The sequence below is a fragment of the Planococcus citri genome, chromosome 4 (genome assembly GCF_950023065.1).
Source record: "Planococcus citri chromosome 4, ihPlaCitr1.1, whole genome shotgun sequence".
NCBI lineage: Eukaryota > Metazoa > Arthropoda > Insecta > Hemiptera > Pseudococcidae > Planococcus > Planococcus citri.
Window position 1 is genome coordinate 42,089,432 of NC_088680.1, and position 22,773 is coordinate 42,112,204.

General features: G+C 32.6%; 1 protein-coding gene across 6 annotated transcripts in view; it reads right to left on the minus strand.

Annotated features, from left to right (window-relative positions):
- Positions 1-22,773, minus strand: part of cv-2 (crossveinless 2) — a 167,226-nt gene that overhangs the window by 91,705 nt on the left and 52,748 nt on the right. For 4 of the 6 annotated variants that reach the window (XM_065360242.1, XM_065360243.1, XM_065360240.1 and 1 more), the window contains exon 7: positions 17,690-17,786. Coding sequence is in view for 2 of the 6 variants with exons in the window: in XM_065360239.1 (XP_065216311.1) it covers positions 13,679-13,702 (24 nt within the window). In the remaining 4 variants the exon portion in view is untranslated. Of the gene's footprint in view, positions 1-13,678; positions 14,233-17,689; positions 17,787-22,773 lie in introns of those variants that run through there. The other 2 variants (XM_065360239.1, XM_065360238.1) reach the window with 1 other exon arrangement.

Here is a 22,773-nt window from a genome sequence, read left to right on the forward strand (position 1 = left end):
TATAAGCAAATGTACACGAGTATCAGTTTTCAATGTAGCATATAGCACGGCTATATTGATGTCTATCATTCGCGAGCTATTTACTATATAGGTACTATAATCAATTTATAAATAGAACTTGTAACATCGATTTTTTTTTCTCAATTCATACATGTAAGTTAGCTTATATGACCTACATCGTCGTACCTACAGAAATTTTTCCACGAAAAAAAAGGAAAAAAAAGAAACAAATTAGAGCCGAATGCCTCAACTACGTGTAATTAATCGGAACGTATAACGATAAGAAATTTATTCAATTCGACAATGTAATTCAAGGACGCCGGTGAATTCGACCGATTAATTTGCTCGTATCATCTAACTGGTTCAAATGTGTTTCTTTGATTTTCAATTCGACTCTATATACGAGTTACGACGTACGTATTTCCTATTTTAGCGATTTAAATTTCAACGCACATCAAAGTACATACAAATACACATGGTTATAAAAATCAATCCGCGTGTTTCTCAATATTCAAATCCGCGAATAGAAATTACCCTTCTCTACTTCTCCTCACACTCTCGGATATAAATTTCTAACGGTTTACGACGTAAAATTCACCTTTAAAATAAAATCAATTTAGGAATCTATTCGAGCAATAAAGATAACCACCAGGAAACGATAATAAAAAAATTAATTTTCCATTTTAGCCCCTTCTTTTTATCAAAATATAAACCATTTCGAACCAGTTTGTTCGATGATTATAGGATATTAATATTAGAATTATAATTTCTATTACACCCTTTTTTTCTTATTTTATTTTTTTTTTCTCTTACTCTGTGTACAACCGCCTAGATCACACGCACTATCGCGAAAATTATTTTAAGCGCAACGAACCGGTTTCAATTTCATTTTTACAACCGGTTCAGCGTGTCTTGATATAGCTGTACCGCCGTTTTATACGCGTACTTATGTATTTTTTGTATAAAGCTCGATGATAACAATTATTTGTGGTCTATTTTATCGAATTATAATATTCAAAAATGGAAAAAGAAAATTAAAAGATGAATAAGTTGGGCATAAAAATATTTCAAAATTGCATTTGAACCAAGTTTCTTCGCAGAAAAACATTGGTCGAAATTGAACTATAAGCATTTCAATTTCTATGACTTATGAATTATTTTTTTTCGAACTTCTGGCGAAATTTTTGGTGCTCGAAATAATAACTCAATTACTGTTTTCGACGAAAAATTTGTAAAAACAAAACATCAAAATTGATGACACGTTGATTAGCTCCCTTGAAAACTACATACCTAACCTACCAATCAGAAAATAGAAAAAAAAAATAGATTTGCCGAAAGGAATTTGGAAAAAAAGATACAAAAAAAGCACAACACGAATTAGCAAACTTTGATCAGTATTCTACATTTTGATAAAACTGGTTTTCATATGCAGCAAATCGTAAAAATTTTATAATCTCGTGTACTTGAAAATAAAAATATATTTTTCTGGACAAAAAAATGAATAAAAATCTAAAAATACGAGTAAATAAAATAGAACATCGACAATTTAAAGTTAAATTAAGGAAGAACACAGTAGGTAGTTAAATTTAATGATAGGTATGTGAGAATCATAGGCCTAAACCTACAACTTTACATAAAGCAACTTGAAAAAAAAATGATCAGTCTTCCTGCTTCATTGAAACCTTTTAATTTCAACCCTACTTCAAAATAAAAATTTTCCCATAAAAAGTAAAAAAAAAAAAATATTTACCCATCGAATTTAAAGTAGGTAAGTACAGTACTTATTTGCTGAATTTCAAAGGCACATAAAATAAATGAACGTAGGTATTCTTGCAAAAATCTGAAGGTCTGCGTAAATTTTCGAATCTTACAAATATAAAAATTTGTCTTGGAAAATAATTTGAGACCAATTTTGAAAAAATGGTCGAATGTTTGAAAAATCGCTACATCTCTTTGGTTATTGAGAACTGGTTAAGTAGGTATTTGGAGAATTTTTTCACAGGCTCAGTTGGTCAGTTATTCACCTCATATCGTTTTAACATGGTCTTTTATTAAATTTTGAGACCAAAAATTTTTTTGCTTTTATTCCTTCCTTTAAATTTTTAAAAACAACCACCGCAGTCAAACAATTATCAAGTCTTTTCTTCTTTCGTTTTTGATTTTTTTAAATTGATAAAATGAAGGAATGCATAAAAAAGAATACTATCTTCAGGAAATGGATGAAGGGGGGGGGGGGTGAAACGTCACGAGTGTATGAATCAACAAAGAAATCTGATGTTCGTCTTCAGCAGAGTTGTGAAAACTACATAAATGTTTATTCGGTTTTTGTTATCGTTTTTTTTGTTTTTTGTTTTTTTTATTTAGTTATTAGTTTTCGTTTTCATTTTTCTTCTTCGTTTTTCAGTGTTCAGTTTTTGTTTTCGTTTTGTTCTTAAAATTTCGTTTTTACATTTTTTTTTTCGTTTCAATTTCTTCAATTTTTACAACCTTTACAGTAAAGAAATGTAAAATCAGAGAAATATTCAAGAACTTTCATTTCCTACAATTGCTGATTTTTATTTTCATTATGAACTACCTATAAGTAGGCTTAAAATTATTGTCATTTGTCAATTCCGCAATCATTCTTATAAAAACTAAAAATGAAATTGAAAAACAAATTTTTTTTCGATTTTCAATTTTACTTTCGTTTTTTGCTCAATTTGGTTTTCAGTTTTCGTTTTTGTTTTTATAGGTTTTTCAGGTGTCAGTTTTTGTATGTTTAGGTATGTTTTTAGATTTTATTGTTTTTGGTTTTTCGGTTTTTTTCGTTTCAATTTTAACCAAATGTCACACGATTTTTTTCGTTCTGAAGCCTTCAGCCATTTTTTTTATTTCTAGATTTTCAAAAAATACCAGAAAAATTGTCCAAAACAACTTCAGAACGTAGTCGATGCTTTTCAGTGACCCACTAGACTTACCTATTTTAAATTTTCTGGAAATGAGGAGGGGGCAATAGAGGGCCTCAGAGGGTCCAAATAAAAAAAAATGAGTTGATATTCGTATTAAGCGCTCTTAAAAATTCGTGGAACGATATGCCACACGACATTTAGCATTTTTTTTTCACATTTTAACCAAAATTCTGGGGCTCTTTTCCCTCTTATGATTCAGGAAAATGAGCTCAATTTTCGAAATCATGCCAAATTTTTCAGCTGTAATTTAAAAAGTTGAATATAATTTGGAAAGTGAGCAATTTGATAATATTCGCCATTAAGAATGAATTTTTTGCGATGGGATTCGCAAAACCATGTGAAGGGGGGAGGGGGTGTGGAGCTTCAAAATTTTGGTAGATAAAAATGAAAAAAAAATCAAATATCGTGTGACATATCGTTTCACACATTTTTTAAATCACTGAATATGAATATTAGCTCATTTTTTTTATTTAACCCCCTCATCCTTTCATTGCCCTTTTCCATTTCCTGAAAATTGAAAAAATCATAATCAATACTTTATTATAGATTTTTTTTTACATTTTTGAAGAATATTTTTGAAACTAGCTTCAATTACCTATAAAATTTTCCAAACAGATCATCTTCAAGTTACAGTAATCTGCCATATTTCCAAATAAAAATGTTATACTTTTGCAGGGCTTCAGAATTTTTTTGAGATCATGCCAGTGAGCTATTTTTTAACTAATCTCATTTACAAAGTTTGTACGGGACCATTTTCAATTTTTTACCTCCCTCCCCCCCCATTTGAACCATGATGGCTTAAAACTGTAGTCCACACTCTCTCTGACAAAATTGTGCAATAATTTACCCAAAATGATATTTAAGGGGGGTTTCTCAAACTGTGGTCAATGTTGAAAAATCAGAATACTTTGAGAGAACAATTTTTCCACAAAACCTGTTAAACGTAGATCAGTTTAAAATTGGACTTTGAACACAGCCAAACTTGTTGAATATCCTGTGGTTTCATTAGAAGAAAATGCATTTGATTTCAATTAATTAATTTCTAACCATCGCCGCAAATATCACATTTCATTCGCCAACAAAAGGATGGAAAATGAGACGACGTGAGCCAACCCTTATACTTGTAAAATATTCACTGCCACACACCAAAAAAGAAAACGTCGCTAGGAGTATTATAAGTTCACTGATCGTCAAATTGAAATGCTGGCCAACACATGGTTGGCCCACGAAACTTTGACCTGTTTACCACCATCTGCGTCGTCGAGACGCGATACAGTAATGAAAATAAAATTACCCAATTTTAATTCTTCTCCGTTAAATTGATGGTACGATTAACAGTCGTGACAAGGTATTCATTCTGTTAATCGTACTCAATCTGCAAACATACGTGCAGTTGTAATAGTATTAAGAAGAAACACATATGGCGCCAATTTCTCATGCTTAAATACACAGTATACATATACCTACCTACTCGTAGTACAGTACGTAAAATAAACGTGTGACAAAAACTCCATAAGTATAAGCTCTCGTATAGTATATGCAACAAACCAATGACTCACAAAAGGATTTAATATACTAATGACACGTAAACCTAGATGTAAAAATAACGCCAACAAATTGCGAATTATTTGTCGTCTTGGCCCCGCAGCAGACGCTCGATTCGTCACTCGTCTTAGCTCGCGTTCGGCTCAAATTGCGAACTTATGAACGGAAGTTCGCCGCTTCTACTTCCTTATCACGTACATAATTATTTCCACTTATTATAACACTATACCAACGTTTCGCACGTTTATACACGAATTGAACCATCAAATTCTCGCATCATTACTCAATCGTATTTATACCCTTATATAACACCGAACTACTACAATTCATCTTTTCATTTAAATACTCTCCGGAGAGCACGCCTCTCTATATTAAAAGCGAAAACAAAATTCAACCGCACGAAATCCACAATCCACATAGTCCCTTCATCTCGAAGAGGAAAAAAAGCTCAGCCTTTTAATTCGCGAAATGAGCGCTTGTACTATACGAGTAAGTAGTATCTTCGGCAACATTTATTATTTGCTCGTATAGACGTACATAAAACTGAGAGGCAATTTTAAAGATTGGTAAAATTTCAACGTCGTGCCGTCCTACGTCCTCATCTAGACGAAAATAATGATATATGTAATATAATCAATCCCCCTGCCCACTCGTACCCTTTCTTCACACGCTCGCACATTATACAAAAGTTATAAAAACAATTCTTCGGCGTAACCCTCTGTTTACAACGATATACTATAAGGGTTTCAGCAACATTGAGGCGGGGGGGGGGAGGGAAGCTCTAACGCGTGCTCACCCTCACAACGATGAAATGTCTACTCCTCTGTGTAGTTGTATGTACGTACTATAGACATCACTTAATTCGATTAAAATTTACCGAAAATTGTCAAACTGCATTTTAAACGGAATTCATCATAATTCGCGAGTCCGCTTTTGACTTTACAGTATACCCAAAGACTATTTCATTTCAAAATACCATCAGTACAAAGTTTTATTATATTCAACCATCCATCCTCTTTTCCCTCCTCTTATCCTCTCTGTCTGTGTATTTCGAGTACGAAATTGCGACTTCGACTTTTGTGTTGTCATACCATTAAAAACAACCGCTTGGAATATTTCGAAAACGCCTATAAATTTTTATCATGTTTTACAAAATACCCAAACAGCATAAATATTACAGAGGGGAGAATTGGTGTAGTTCCCATTCGACTCGATATTATTATACGATATATGCAGCACTAATTCCAGAGTCTGTAAATGTTCCGCATACGCAGCTATATGCAATTCGCTCTCATTTTCGTATTTAACTAAACGAGTTTCTATCTTACATACTTAGGAATTTACTGAAATTTGGAAATAAGGCGAGGCAATTTTTGAAAATTTTCTCAAAATATCCTTCTTTTTGCTCGTACGACTGAGTACGAGAATTGAATTGAAAATGCGACGGAGTTTACGTCATATTATATGTGTACAGGGTGGTCGAAAAAAATCGCCAACAGTGTAACGAAAGTATCCAATAATTAGATAGGTAGGGTCATGGGTGGTTAGTTGTCAATAATTGTTAGTTGTCAAATTGCGTTTTTAAAAGGATACATGAACGCTATTTCCACGAAACCTTCATAATAACTTCATGCTATACCTACTAATGTTCTAACATGCAAAATTGGCTACATAGCTTTTTATTTGGGGATACAGTTTTGAAAAAAGTGATTTTACAGGTGCGAAGTTACACATGTTAAATTGGAACTTTTCGTTTTTAAACATCAAAAATATGTCAAAAGTAAATAAATTATACATCAATTTAAAGGAAATTTTATCACGGATTCAGTAATCACATGTTCAATTACAAAAAATTTTGAAATGAATAAAATTTTTTGGTACAAAGACGAAAAACGAGAAGTTGTTAGTTGTCAAAAAAGGGAATATTGTTAGTTGTCAATGAGATAGTTTACCAAAATATGCATCAAAGTGGGAAAATATTTTTAGAAAATTATCTATTGCATTATTGAATCATTTTTTTTCTGCCTTTCATTCTATAAAACGAATAAAAAGTTGCATTGATCGATTTACCTACACAAAAAAAAATTCAAAGAATGACCAGTCAATTTTTAAGTCGTTTATGGATATTTTTTCAAGTTTTTGGGTTTATCTAAAAGTTTAGTCCTTCTCACGTGTTATCTTTTTGAAAATTTTCGAAAATTGAATTGTAAGTTTTTTTTTAAATCAATAGTGAATGCGTGTTTGACAACTTACAACAGGGGTGGTTGTTAGTTGTCACAAAAAAGTATCTCACTAAATCCACCATTAACTATTCATCACATGAACCAAAATTCAATTTTTAAAAAAGAAAACATGCGCAAAGAATCAAGCTTTCAAATGAGCCCAAAACCGCAAAAAAATATTCATAAATGGCTTCAGAAATTTCAAAAAACTTTTTTTTTTGACAACTAACCACCCGTGACCCTACTTACTAGAAATTTGAGACATGGCAAATAGAACATATTTTCATGTGATTTTGATTTATTTGGTGGATTGTTCAAAACTAGATAAGGTGATTGAAGACGAAAAAATCAAGCTACTTCTCCCCCCCCCCGAGTTTCTCGGCCAGCATTAAAATACTGAGAAAAAATTAGGTATCAATTTTTGGCTTTTAAGATGATTTGATTTCTCTGGAAAGAAGGACTATATTTTTGTACATACCACGCAGAATAATTCAAACAAAATGTTGGGACAAATTTGAGCGTTGTAAGTATATGAGTCTTTTGTTGTCTCAGTAAGACTCAAAATGTTCATTTTCAACAATAAAAAAAAATGAAATTTTTTCTCTGATAATTATCAGGGCTCTACACTTGAGTATGAAAATTGAAAACTGTGATTTTTCACCAAGAAGTGTCATTTTTGAGATACCAACTGAAAGATTATAAGATTTAAAGTAAAAAAATCGATGCTGATAATTTTTCTGACGAGGGAGACATCCAAGCTGGTGGAAAATGGCTGAATCGGACAAAACTAGAATAAAGTACTATGCAAAAAATATATCACCATCCAAAATTTTGGGTGCTTAAGTGCATTCATCTTTTTTTGCTAATTTTGAAAAATTAAATTTATAGGTGCCAAAAATGGTAAAAAACCAAAATCTCATCAAATTGTCCTAGAAAGCTGAAATTTAGTATGTTCGCTATTTTTGACACCCCTTCTCCCCCAAACTGATTAAAAAACACTTTAGAGTCATATTGAGTAGTTCTGAAGCTTCCAGAAGATTTTTGAAAATTTAAATTTCCATAAAAATTTTACTCGATGAACTTGAAACGCTGAAACTTAATTTATACTAAAATTTAAACATTCCAGACGAATTGGAAAAGCCATTCTGGAGCCCCCAGCCATAATTTGGAAATCCAAGTTTTTGAAAAAGCGCCCTCAAATCTTTCTAGTTCAACTTCAGTACGTATGCAAACAAATTTGCAATTGAAAATTTGAAAACTTTATTGCTTCCCCCTTCTCCTAAGTTCTGGCTGGAGGCTCCAGGGCGGCTTAAAACCACCTTCAATCAACTCAGCACCTATAATTTAGAGTTGATCCAATCTCATTATTTTAAAATTTTATGGAAGTTCTGTCAGAAGCATCAAAACTGCCCAAAATAATTAAATTTTTTTAAATTTTGGCTAATGATGTATGTAAAGCACTGTCTAGTTCAAAAAATTTTCTGCCAGTTGGGATACCTACCTACCTATCTCGTGAGTCAATAATATTTCTCGTAAGATTTTCCGATCAAATTTTTTTTCATAAAACTTTCAAATTTACGAATTTTTTGAAGGAATGAGACGTAATATTTTTGGGTAAATTTTGAAAAAAGTTTGAGAATGAAATATCACTGGTAATGAATTCTTTCGGTAAAAATGTCTTCCTAATTTTAAATGCTAAAATTATAGTTTTTTTCATTTTTTTCAATTTTTGAAAATTTTAAAATTATTTTTGAGCTCAATTTGGTTGATAAAGTATGTACTTACTTAAATCAGGAATCGAAAATATTTTCCATTTTTTTTCTTTCTCATAATTTAGTCCGAAAAAATAAAAATCTTTTAATTCGTGTGGTTGATAATTTTATCATTTTTTTTGCCTTGCTCTAGCTCAGATAGCCCACCTAGAGAAAAAAGGTGCATTCCTAATACGACTTTACGGGTTTCCTATACTTTTGTTTCGCTCGGGTGGTTCTCAAGTGACTTACTCATGTCTACGTCCTTGGTCATTACAAAACTAGGTACGTATAATGATGAATAGATGAATCACTCGTTTGAAAAAAAAATGTAGATTTTTGCCATTATCCTCGTTCTCCCTCTTGAAAGAGCAAATCATTTCTCTTTAAGTGTCAGCTCACAAAAAATTACCTAAATAAACTAATTAGGCACCCTAAGATGATTCGTTTTCTACTCACTTTATTTTTAAAAAAGGTATTCTCGTTTACTTCTGTTTTCATCTACCTAGAACTGAAAATTTCTAAAAATCATAAAATTTGTTAAAGACCAGAAAAATTTAGTTTATTGGTGAAAAAAATCTGAAAAAGTTTCAGCTTCCGCAACGAAACATTGAGAGAGCTTCGAGTACCTATTTCAGAATTTTAACCATTTTCTCGCCAAAATAAGAACAACTCTCCACCAAAATCGTCATCTTCCAGAAAAACAAATTTAAAACCTGCAATTCCTGTTAGAATAAAATCGACTAAAAATCAAATAAAAACTCATCCTTCATAAATAAAAAATCCATAACGAAATTCCCCCAAATCTCGATCAGGAATAAAATAACACCGAAAAATATACAACCACCCACACACATTTCGGCAAGACTTTCCAAACACCCGGTACATTTTGGTATTTGTAGGTTATAAAATGTGTCTTTATGTATTGACCTTTTTCGCTCAAATTAATTCTTTCAAAATCTCTTTCCGTTTTGGTTTATTTATCGAGTTTTCAAAATGGAAAAAATTTCCTTCATTTCGATAGTTTCTCTCTTATTCTCGTTCTACACACATCCGCCAACGCAAAACAAACTCTACATCCAAAAGCCAAAACTACAATATATTTTCAGACGCAGAGAAAAAAATATGATACGTAAAAATAAATGTAAAATGAAATTTCCAAAACACCGCAAAAAATAATTATAAAAAATTCATCCGTTTAGGCGCCGCACCACCCCCGCATGTACATTTTCCCCATTCCCGCCATTTTACGTATTCATGTGAGTAGATGTACTCTTACTAACGGTGCTGAGAGTAGAATATAAAATCGAATATGTAAATTTTATGGAAAATTAAAATGGCCAAACGGTGAACTAAATTTCGTTCTTTATTACGATCGACCTTTTTTTTTTCATCGTAGAGATGTCTAGACTTTTGCGAATAAATTAAATGCTCGTGAAATGGGCCAGGATCTGTTTTCTTTTCCTCGTTGTCGTTGACGAATAAATTTTCCCAAAGGGCGCAAATTAAAATATACTTAATGGATATAATCGACGAAATTATGAATGCAAATTTCAGGTATGTGGGCGAATGCTAAAAATTAACAGCCTTGACATTTCAATGACTTCGTGTTAAAATTTTACTTAAAATTTTCCGAACGTAAACACGATTTATGCAAAGGATTGTAGTGAAAATAATGACTGAATAACATCATTTTTTAAAAAAAATGATGCAACAATTCTTCACGTTGACTCGAAAAGTGGGAAAAAATCTGCCCAATTTATGCTGAGAAAATGGGAAAATATTTTCACCTTCGGTGCTGGAGGCATTCTAGAACAATTTCCTACTTTAAAAAAAATAATCTTCCAGAAAAGGAGTAAGAGGTACCAATGACGAATCCAGATTCAACGGATCAAATCACAAAAATGAAATTAATTTTTTAGAAATACATATTAATAAAAGAATTGAATTCAGCAAATTCTGAGTCACTATCAAAATTATACTTATTTCTAAAGTAGAAAAATTTCATCACTCTTTTCTCAGCTAATTTTTCGAGTGAGTTGCATTTTTTCGATTATTTTTCGAAGGAAATAGTAAATACCAAAATTATCCCCACACCTCCCCCTTCCGATTCCAAATTTGCTCTTTTCTTAAAATTGAGCCAATATTTTTCAAAAAATTTAAAAGGGAGTCTAATGTTTCATCCTAAACCAATTTTGGGAAAATTTTCTAGATATTTGAGAGCAATTCAGATGATAATCAAAAAACTGAAATGTGAAGTAAAAAAATCCAAAAAATATCACCGAGTCAAAAATTTAGGGGAAAAACTTGAATTAAGTATCTACCTATACATTTACATTGGAGTTTTAAAAATTCTGAAGTGAAAATCGTAACTTTGACTCAATCACCTTTTAATTTCTTGCATAACACAAATTGTTTTTTGCTTTTTAACGCGATTTTTAGCATACTTATCAGATATGGAAATCTGATGCAATAAAACCAAGTTGTTTTTTTTTGTATTTAAAGCAGGTGAAATTTAAATAAGGCAGTTTTTTTTAGGATTTTTTGGGATCATAAAACGGATTAAATTATTGAAATTCAAGTACGAATGTTGAAGTAAAATTAAGTAGCTGCCAAGCATTTTTTAAAAATCAACGGAATTTCACGTCCTATACATAATTAGCAGTAAGACAGTCAACACAGAATATTCTTAGAATTTTTGCTTCATGAGTTTTCAATCTCGTCTAAGCAACAATCACTTTATAAGAATGACCAACACATTTCCTAAGAATGATTCAGAGCGAATTTTTTTCTCAATTTTGAAAAATGTTTCTCTGAATACTTCATCGGATCAATACCACCATTCGTTCTCAAAGATAAAAATTGATCACATGCTGTTTTTTGAATCTTTCCTCTGTCACAAACATCAGATAATTTGGAAAAAATGACTTCAAAATCAATTCAAGCTATTCGAAACAATTCAAAAAAGACCAAAAATTGATCAAAAATACGTGAAATTAACTGAGAAAAAAAATACAACCCTTCCAAGTCCAACCACTCGAGAGAATCTTTCAACCTCTCGAAAACAGTAACATTCTGTATTCGGAAACGAAACAAAACAACAACTAGCAACACTTTCTTGCTTTTAGGATGATTTAAACCTTCGCCAAAGGTATCTCTATCTACTTCCTAAGAGGACACGAAGGTAGGTATTGTCTCTAAAAACGCACAGATTTCACATCCTAGACAACCATCTACCATCATCTCCGGTATTCAGTGACTACACAGAATGAAAAAAAAAAGGATCAAATTAACCTGTAAGGCTACAGGAGAGCAGACGGACGCCAAACAGACGAATGTATACAGTTCACCTGTCACATACACTCCGTGTAGGTATTCGAATACCTTGGCAAAAAGCAGGCCAAAATATTCATCACACAAGTGGAAAAATAATTTTCAAAAAACGTGCATAAAAAAGAAAATTAAATACTTCGTCAAAATATATCTACTTATAAAGGGGTAATCATTTAAGGGATGTGGAAAAAACCCTCGTAATATTAAAATACGAACATCGATAAGCACTCGTATTAATTTTTAAAATCATGCCTGTTATCGATTCGAGGTGAGAATGTACGATAAAAATACGAACGTATCTAGATGAGAATATTTTCACGTAAAAATCAAATAATCGTATTTGATTTGCAATTAAATCACGTATGTACTTGACACTTGTAATGCAACGTGTTCCACGCCGTTCGCGACAAATTAACACAAAATTCATACCAGTTTGAAATATTCAAAAGGCGAAATAATAAAAGCTACAGCCTTTTGCATTCCTAATATTCCATGATGAACGAGAACGACAGAATCAGTATACGTTCGTTCATACTTCTCAACATTACCATTTTCGTTTTGTACGTTAAGATAAGTACGAGGTATACATACACACAAATACGTTTTAAAAAATGCAACTTTTTGCGATTGCTCGCGAGTTTGGGTAAACTTTTATGTGCTTTAAAATTAAAGGGAATAAAATTCCCTATCGATTGATGTTAAATTTTCATCACTTTGCCAAAAAATAACCATCTTATGAATACTTTCATTCACGGATTTTAGCATTCTACATCTGTTAAGTATAAGTACATATGTATTTTAAAAAATTGAAATGTTTGGAATTTCATCCTTTATAATTTGAGTTTTTTCCCGAAAGTTCTACCTTTCACTGTTCAAATTTTCAAAAGTTCTCGAAGTTTTAAGTGGCGAAAACAAGGCCAAAACCAACTGGAGGTGGTAAGTATCGAACTTCGCACTAAAATTACTCAACATTTTCAGTGAACACGTAATGTTATCCTCTTTAAAATGGTCATTTACCGAAAGTTGTACCTTTTATCGTTCAAAAGTTCTTAAAGATCAAAGTTGAATAAAGTGATCACTGATCAACACCAAAAGTGAAAGTGACTGATAAGTGGTAATGGTGATAGTAACACAATTTGATCTTGATCACTTTCCGTAACTTCGATCTTCAAGATCTTTTGAACGATTTAACAAAGATATTTCGGCAGATAACCATTTTAAAGAGGATAAAATTACCTCAAAATAAATATGTGTTTGGTGAAAATGTTGAGTAATTTTAGTGCAAAGTTCAATACTTAGTACGCGCAGCTGGGTTTTACCTTGTTTTCGCAACTTCGAAAATCGAGAACTTTTGTATGGTGAACAGTAGATCTTTGGGAAGAAAACCACTCTAAAGAGGATACACTTACAAACATTTCTGTGATTTAAAAATCAATACAACACATGTTCTCCCTGAAAATTTTGAGTATTTTTAGTTTAAAGTTCACACTTCACAGATGTCGAATGCAAAATTCATAAGATAATCATTTTTTGGCGAAATGATGAAAATTCAACATCAATCGATAGGGAATTTCATTATCTTTAATTTTTAAGTACATAAAAGTTCACTCAAACTCGCGAGCAATCGAAAAAAATTACATCTTTTAAAACGTAATTGTGTGTACTGTGTACACTACATACTTACTCGTACTTAGTTTACTTTCTTATGAAAATAACAGTGGTAAGAAGTAAGAACGAACGCATACTGATTCTGTCGTTCGTCGTTCTCGTTCATCATGGAATATTAGGAATGCAAAAAGCTGTAGCTTTTATTATTTCGCATTAAGCGATGCAGAAAGTTATAGGTGTACACAATATGATAGTAGATGAAATTAATTACCTGAATAAAAACGTAAAAATGCATTTTTCAATGATTGAAAAAATTATAAAAAAACCAATAAAACTCGCGCAAATCAATCGAATAAAATTAATTTCAAAAAAATTTGAAACAACAAACAATAAAAAACCATTAAAACAAACTTTCGTTAACAAAATAAAAACCCGAACCGGTTCAACGATTAAAAAATTTCAAATAAAAACACACACAACACGACATCGACATCGATATTCGTACGAAACAGTGGCGAAAAAAAAAATTTAAAAATAGGTAAAACTCGATAAAAAATAAATTAAAATTAACCGATTAAAATCATCTAAATAATTAAAAATAAAATTTTCAATCCATCTTGTTATCACGTTTACGAAAAAAATTCATCATTCGACAGGTTACGATCGAGAGAGAGGCGAATTCACTTAGTTTCGACTGCATTGGCCATTATATATACAAACAAATGAACAGAAAACTTCAAAATCACAATCTGCAACTCTACTTTAGAAACAAGTAATATCCCCACTTCCCCGCTTATCATGCACCGTCTCTTCGTCCGGGTTAAATCACTCAAATGCGTGTTCCCCTCTAAAAATGTTGGCTCGCGTTGCCGACCGTTGGACACGCAAGGCGCATACCCCCTCCACTCGAGCTTTTTTTTATCACTTAACTCGCGGTCGCGGTCGTCGTCGGCGTAGGTGGCATCTCATAGTGGAAATTACACGTGAAAAAAATACACACAGGTGTGATTAGTTATTACTGCTTATTTCTTCGTACATACGTACGGCATATACTCTGTTTTAGTAATATTTTTATTACACGGCGTACAACTAGCGCCACCTCTCCCCTCCTCTTCGTCCCTCTTTACGCGATTTAAGCGCCGCCGTGCGCCGCGCAAGGCGCCTAAACAACGTCGATTCGCGGCTGTCGCATGCAACAGGACCTTTTCTTTTCTTTTACTTTTTTTTTTACACATAAAGCCTAAGCCTATAACGTCATCGATGTAGTTATTTTGGTCCGACGAACGTAAGCTTACCTGCGTTACGTCATTAAGGAAAGGGCCAGGAAGACGGGGGAGGCTATTTTTCATTCAAACGTTGCAGTACGAGCTTTCGAGCTACCAAAAATGAATGAAAGCTTAATGGATATGGATTGAATTTTGAATAAATCGAGGAGTACACGCGTTTTCTTGCAACATTGAAAATTGATAACGTCATCGGCCATATCGAGCATTTCACAATGCACACGTATTATTCGTCGAACTTGAAAAGTTAAATTAATTTCGATTATATCATACGTTCGGTATACAATACGTAACGTAACCCTGTGTATTCCGAATTCCCATGTAAGTATGTACTTCTTTATCTTTATCATCTGACATCTCGTTAAAAGGGGATTTCCCTCGGTACAGTCGTTTCATCGGGTATATTTATTTTGGACTTTTTTCCATCGCTCGTATTTATTGCTGAATGGATGTATCAGAATAATATGTAGGTACTTGTTTCATGCATCAACGTGATATTGTTCTCTAATCGCTTCTTCTTTCGAAATTTGTTCGAATTATTTCAGTGTGACAGTATTTTAATATACTTAGAAATTGGTGATATGATATTGAATAGAGTCAGGGATTTTTTTTTCAGAAATGGGAAAGGATAAATAAATTCAAGACCTACTAACATTAGGTTCTCGGAGAAGTAGTAATTTTGATGTGTTAGAAGCAAGTAAAATGCTCAACTCTCAATACTCAAGCCTGAAAATTCGACCATTCGTTTCAAAACTGAAGAAGTTTCAAAAAATTCACCAAGAGTTTTATCATTTTTTTTCGATTAGATAAATTCTTCAAATCGCATTCTAGTTTTTGCTCGAAATATTTCAAAGATGGAAGTAAAAAAACGTTTACTGGAAGAAAATTTCATGTTGCATAATTTTTCTTTTCATTTATCATCGTATGAATCTGACAATTCTCAGAAAACAATTTTTCTTTGTAATGCAAGAATTGGAAAAAATTTCAAATGCTTCATCACAGTTCACAAAAAAAGTCCATTTTACAGAAGAACTTGAAATTGAGTGAAACTAAGGGAAACAAAATTTTGGGGAATAAAATTTTTCATCAAATAAACTGTGATTCAAGTTTTTTTACGAGGCTTAGTTTTCGAGACTTTTGGTAAAAGTTTGAATGTTCAACGTACACATATAAATCGATATGCTTGTGATAAAAAATTGAATTTTTTTTTCTAATTTTCGGGAAAAATGAAGGGTTTTGTAAGGCTAAAAATTATGAGAAACAAATTTGAAGATCCTATAAAATTTTCAATTGCAGGAGAGAAATTCTTTTTTTTCGGAGATGTCTATTTTTGCCAAATGATTTTTCACAGGAATTGAAAAAAAAATCCGACAGTAATTCAAATTGAAAAAATCGAGGTAAAAACATTTTCAGCTTAAACAACAAATTTTTCACCCCAAATAATCCCTTATTATCTAATGCGATTTTTTTTCAAAATGGATTTTTGAATTTCCTATGTAAAATTTAAGAATAAAGCTAATTTAAACAACACAAAAACTTTCGAAAAATATTAAAAAATGAGTCCATCTTCGAGAAAAATTGTCAAAAATTTACAATTTTTTTCGGTTTTTTGAAATTGGCAATAATGATCAAAAAGTTGGCACCCATGTGTTCCAAAATATTATCCCAGTTTCAAAAAATTATTTTTTGATGTTTTTTTATGCAATCAATGAGACATTTTGGAGAAGAAAACATTTTCAAAACACAAATGCCCAAAAATAAGTGACTTGCAAATTTTCAACCGTTCCGCTCCGTAAGTGGTCTTGGATTTTGAAGGCAACGTCCTAGTTCGACGCAGAATCTCAAATACCACTTTTCAGGACTGTCAACTGAGCAATTTTTTTCCAAAACAGGTTAGGTAGGGGATAGAGCGAAACACCAACAATTTTTCAAAAATACTTTCTCCTTGAGCATCCATATCTCCTCTCCAGGGACACTTCCGGAGCTGAAATTTTTTATCAACGACTTTCAACTCAAAATGAAAGTTTCCACGGAATTTGGTCAAAATGGCATAAGATGTTTTGAATGCTTACAAAATTCTTATCTGAATTCATCACCAACGAGATCAATAATTGATAACCCCCCCCCCCCATGAATTTTATTTCGGAAATATGAAATTTTAATTTTACATCTCACATTATTCAGCTTTCAACTGCTTTTCTTCTTCTTCTTACCCCTCCCCTCAAGTAAAAAATTGAACTTCAATTTTCCTACAAGGTACGTATTTCCACCTTTTTTTAAAACCACGAAAATAAAAAATCCAAAAATGAAGAAAAATCAGAGTAGTTTTTTTGTAAAATTATTACATATTACAATTGTGTTCCAGATACTTTGGAAAAAATCTCATAGTCTACGTAATATTAGAATCAGTTTTTTTCAGAATTTTTTTTTTCGAGAATTTTAGTAATCGAAAACTTGAGAAAAAAATGGAAAACACCGTATGAATTTACTGATAATGAATCGTGTAGCATTTTTCTGATAGTAAACAGAATAATACCAAAAAATAACCTTGAAAGATTTTTTTTAAATTGAAAAATGAAAAAAAAAATTTAAGTAAAAAATGAAAAAAAGGTCAAATGGACCAGTTTGTTGTAATTTTAAAAATTTGAATAATCTGACCGCTAAGAACCAAATTAAATTTAATGTTGGAATTTTTTTTTCAGTTAAATTTCTTAAAACATTTTTCGCTACTAAATTATTTTTTCTATCAATTTTTCATTTATGGAAAAATTAAAGCTTGCACACCTTTTCTCAAGTAAAGGAAAACACTGGTCACAGTTGGCAGTTTTCCATTTTTGCTTTTCCCTTACTTCAGACTTCAGAAGTACCTTCGAATACCAATACCTACTTCAACTACAAGAGTGATCAGGCCACTTATCGCCTTCTATCAATTTTCAAAACCACCACCAATCTAGATATCTAATACATACTATGAAAACCAACTTCATAGATTCGCTCACCAATTTTTTTGAAAATAATCTTCTGTATTTCCTTATTCTTCGATCTCTGCAGACTCATCCAAGTTGAGTACATCTCTATTGGTCAATTCAATGAAGACTGGAAAATAAAAAGAACCAAAAATTAAATTAATATTTCTGCAAAAAACTTTCACAAGAAAAATTATAAAATACATTATTTCCCTCCCCTCCTTCAATGACACAACAGTGAAAATGAGCAATTTGACCCAGGTCCTGAAAAATAAAAGGCTTACCCCGTAGATGGGTCGAATTAATCAAAAATTCAGTGAAAAATTGTGTCAAAATAAATACCTAAGTGATGTTTAATGATGCGTTGATTTTTTATAGTAGAGGGACCCAAGTAGGGAAAGAACAAAAACGCATCATATCAGGGCACTTTTTGGCTCTCTGTGGTTCTGAACGTGAACACATCTTTGTACAAATACTACCTACCTATTTCTTTTTATCCATATGAAATTTCAATTCCCATCCCAAAAACACGTAAATTTCTGGCAATGCGAATGCAATCACATCAAACTCGACCTATTAAAAATAATATATCGACTTGAGACCTTCAATGTACACACAAATCCTCTTAGTTGAATCATCACTTCCTTTAGAAGTAACAACTTCCATTTCTCTCCGTTTGTAGTTTTTGTACTTCTCTCATATACAAATTAGTTATTACAACGAAAAACTCAACATACAGCGTTCCTATCGATGAAGGCCAAAATATATAACTTTTGATTTATTTGACATTTGGTGAATCAGCACCGTGTCCATTCGACTTGAGCATTATCAATTACGATCACAATTACCGCTCGTAACAATTCGAGCTGGCTAAACAATCTGTACACAAAACTGGTTCCAGTACCAACGTGTTCGGTGTGTGCCCTGTGCCACGTACGGAAGCAATCAACGATTCTTATCAAATTGCCACATATTCTCAACTCTTTTCGCAGTGGTTCCGAACAAAAGAAAATGTTTAGTCTTTTAAACAATCGATGCGATGACAGCATAAAATAAGTCATATTCCGGGCTCGTAGTTACTTTATTTTTGGTTATTGGTTGAGTTAACGAAAACACATGTTTTATTGCCTGTGTAAAGTGTCGGTACAATCAAACGAGAGTGTAAGAAAAAGAACAAGACAGACTTAGAAAAAGACAGAGAATTAGAGTGAAAAAAAAACTGTACGCGTTATTCTCCGCGTCGCGCTTATCTATTGTCTAAAAATAATCTGCACACAGGATGTATTGAAATATCCAAAACAAATTCGCCACTTTGGAGTCCCATCCAACCTATAACAATATACCGCTCGCGATAACGGTTCTTACAGTGGACATTGAACATATGTACTAGCTACTGTGTAGATGCTGATGCTGCTGTCAAAAGGACAATATAGAATAAGTAGCCGAAGTATCGTCGTATATGTATTTCCGGTATCTGAGAGGATTTAGGATGCCTATTCATTGAAATCTCACGAAAATGATCTTATGTTAAATTCAACTCTCACCTTGAGAAGGAGGGAGGGGAGGGGTTTTCATCCATTCATATAAAAAGTCAATATATAGAAATACTTATCTCATTACCCAACCTTTACAAAATTTTAAATTACAGTTCAATTCTCAAAATTAAGAGTTCAGTTTTAAAAATGTCCAACTTTCGACTCTTCAAAAATCTGTCAAATTTTTAAAAAAATGGGAGTTCAATGACCTTCTAAACCGAAATATGTAACATAATTTTTCATAAGATATTCACTACCAAGTTGTCTACATCCCCCTAATGGAAACCCCATTTTTAAAAATACGCAAATGGGCCAAATTTCCAACACTGAATTTCCTTTCGAGATCTTTGCCAAATTTTTGAAATTTGAGATTCGACACATTTTCAAAAAAAAATAAAAAATGATCCAACTTCGGTAGAAAGCTGAAATTTGGTTTACATCATGTTTCTAATTTTCCAAATCGATTGGTGACAGTTTCAAACCGTTCTAAAGCTTTCTAATCATTCGGTTTTGAAAAAAATGTCACAAAAGAAATTAGCACCTGAAATCTATCATTTTCAGTCTTACATATTGCTGAATTTCACTTCAAAACTTTTTATGAGGAATTGATTCAAAAATGGAAAATCCAGAAATTCGCTGGAAGCTCCAGGACGGTTCGAGACCACCACTAATTGATTCCAGCGGTCGAAAATTAAGCATAAGCCATATTTTTGTTCAAATTGTAAGTTTTTCACGGAAAAAGTGTCAAATTAGAATTTCCAAAAATTCACCAAACATCAAAAAACGAAATTTAGCACCCAAAATTTCGCTTGGTGGTGTAATTTTGAATGTTTTTTTCGATTTTTCTATATACCAGGCAAAAATTTTTGCAGCCAAGAAATCTACTCAAATTTAATAACTACAATCAGTGTTGTCCAACTGCATACGAAATTATTTGGAGCATATTTTTAGTGCCCCACATAAGCAAAAATTACGTTCTCCCGATGGAAAAATTGCATACCTCATTTTTGAAGGGGCCAACAATCCAAATTTAATTCCTTGCAAATTTTGTTTACGTGTAAGATTGGAAAAGCTACAGCACCAAATTGAAATTTTTTAAACCTTTATAGTGCCTTCAATTTTGAATTCAGGCAGCTCATAAAGATGACAAATAACCTATATTCCAAAGAACTTCCAAATTTCTGCCCAAAATAAGCTCCAAAATTTTCCTTGTAGCAAACTCGAAAGATTCGAGTCCATCAAATCTGATTCAAAACGATCCTCGCAATATTGTAAATTCAAAGGAAGGCCTATGGGTAATTTTTCAAATTGCAGATTGCAGTAGATTCCAGAAACAAGCTTCCAACAAGTGGGTACAGGTAATCCTACTTTCTTCACAGGTGCGATCGATATAGGTCACGTAAAATTTCATACAGGGTATTAAAATCTTTACAAATGTGACCTCGAAGGCTTATTTTATTGAATAACTCTACCATCGATAGAGCATCCGGCGACTCAGTCATAATAAAGCTCACGAGTAAACGAATTTAGTACAGCATTAGTAACGTACATAAAACTAAAAAGGCAGGGTGAACTGTACTGTACACTCGAAATGGAAAGTTGAACAGCGCAGAATACATATCTTCGGAACACTTGTCATATTTCATAAAAGCCATAAAACGATATACGCGTACGTTAGTTTGGGCGAATCGTTGAACATTGAATGATCTTGTTGCCCGTTCATTTGGAAAAGTAAACATAGAGCTTTTCGGTTGGGTTTTCTTTTTCGTTATATGTACGAGTAAGTATACGTTGGGAAAGGAGGCGCTATACGAATACGTCTCTGTTTCTCTCGTCTCGTTGTCGATGGGTTGCGTAATTTCATTAACAATGACAAGCGCGGATAAGGGTAAAGCGAGTGATTTATGGTTTCGAGTCCGAGTGTATTTTAGGTGATCCGATGTGTAGCATTATGTTATGGTATTCGGTCCACTTTTTCCCTCACAGTTTCACTATGGAATTGGTTGAATGAATGAAGGCGGGACACGAGCAAAAGGGGAAGGAAGAAGGAGTATTTTTATAAATGGTAATTTAGCAAGTTTTTATTAGTACAATGAGGAAATTTGGTCGAGTTGGTACGAGCAACGTTATTTATCATCGAGCTGGTGTATGAAAGTTGTAAATGCTGGACGATTTGCAAATAAGCACCAAGCGCTCCAAATGGTGGAAATATTTCTTAATCCGTCATCGTGATGTTTTTTTTTGGTACAGGATGAGGATCTCGAATTCGAGTTCCCTATTTCGTCGTCGTGTGTACTTTTACACTCGATGGAATTTTACTCGATATTTTGTCGACATTTGTCTTAGTCAAAATTTCGTTTCATGCTGGACAAACTTTCACTTGGGCGAAATTCCCTCCCATTTTTGGACTCGAATGAGTAAATTAAATCATCGCACGAATGAATGGAAATGTTTTGAAATTAGAGAAAACGATAAATATACCGGAAATATTCAACGATGATTCGACCATGTGACTGAGATCGTCACAATTTGCAGAGCAATAGAGGATACGTTACAGAAGAGGGTTACATTTTTTTCCCACATCATCAACGATACATGTCATCAATTCCACAAACTTTTGCCAGATTTTTATGAAGCTAGGATTGGAGGAGAGGTTGAGAGATTTTCTGGACTACGAAAGTTTGAATTCAGTACCTACTTCATTCATTTTCAAAAATAGTGTTGTTTTTACTTTTTCAATTCAACAGAATCGTGCAGCATGGCAAAAATATTTTTAAAAATGGAGGTGCATTAAAATCTTCTTCCTCATTCCATTTCAAGTGATTCATGTCCCAAATCAGAATATTCATTCCAATTCAAAACTCAAAAATACTCGAATTGGACAAAATTTTTATAGTTTTTTTTTTTAAACAATTTTGGGGCACACAACCCCCACATTAAACTTTAAAATCGAGAAAATCAACACAGAAACACAGATTTTCGAATTTTTGGTAACATTTAATCCTTTTCCCTTGCCCTCTTGCCTGTACTACATATATCCTTACATCCCGTAACTAGTTTTTTTTTTTTTTTATTTATTCGCAGAAAATAAAATTGTAATCATGGCAAATTTTACATTACCCACGAAAATATACCAAATTTATTTTTTGAAAAAACCAAGCAGTAGGTATACGATCAAACTTTTCGATTAATTTTTTAAAATTTTGATTATTTACTCTCATTAATTCTGTCGTCAAAAATATGACATTTTTACCGAAGAAACCTCTGTGGATAACATGTCTTTCTTTCCCCGCCATTCAAACGAAGCCTCAACGATCGAGACGGTGATTGAAGAAGTGCGAATGAAGTCACAGATACGTCCTAATTCTCGTGGTTCTGTGATTAAAAAAAAAAAAAACGATTTTTCTCTAACGAAAAGTTATCATTTTGCGGCTGAGGTGATTAAAAAATTGTTGTTCATTTTGTGGGGAGGGGGGAAGGTAGGGTGAGGGAGAATTTGATTGGAACATTCGGAATGTTCATTTTGAACAAGCTTGAAAAAAGTTTGCAAAGTGAGAACGTCGTCGTCATCGTAGTCGCGCT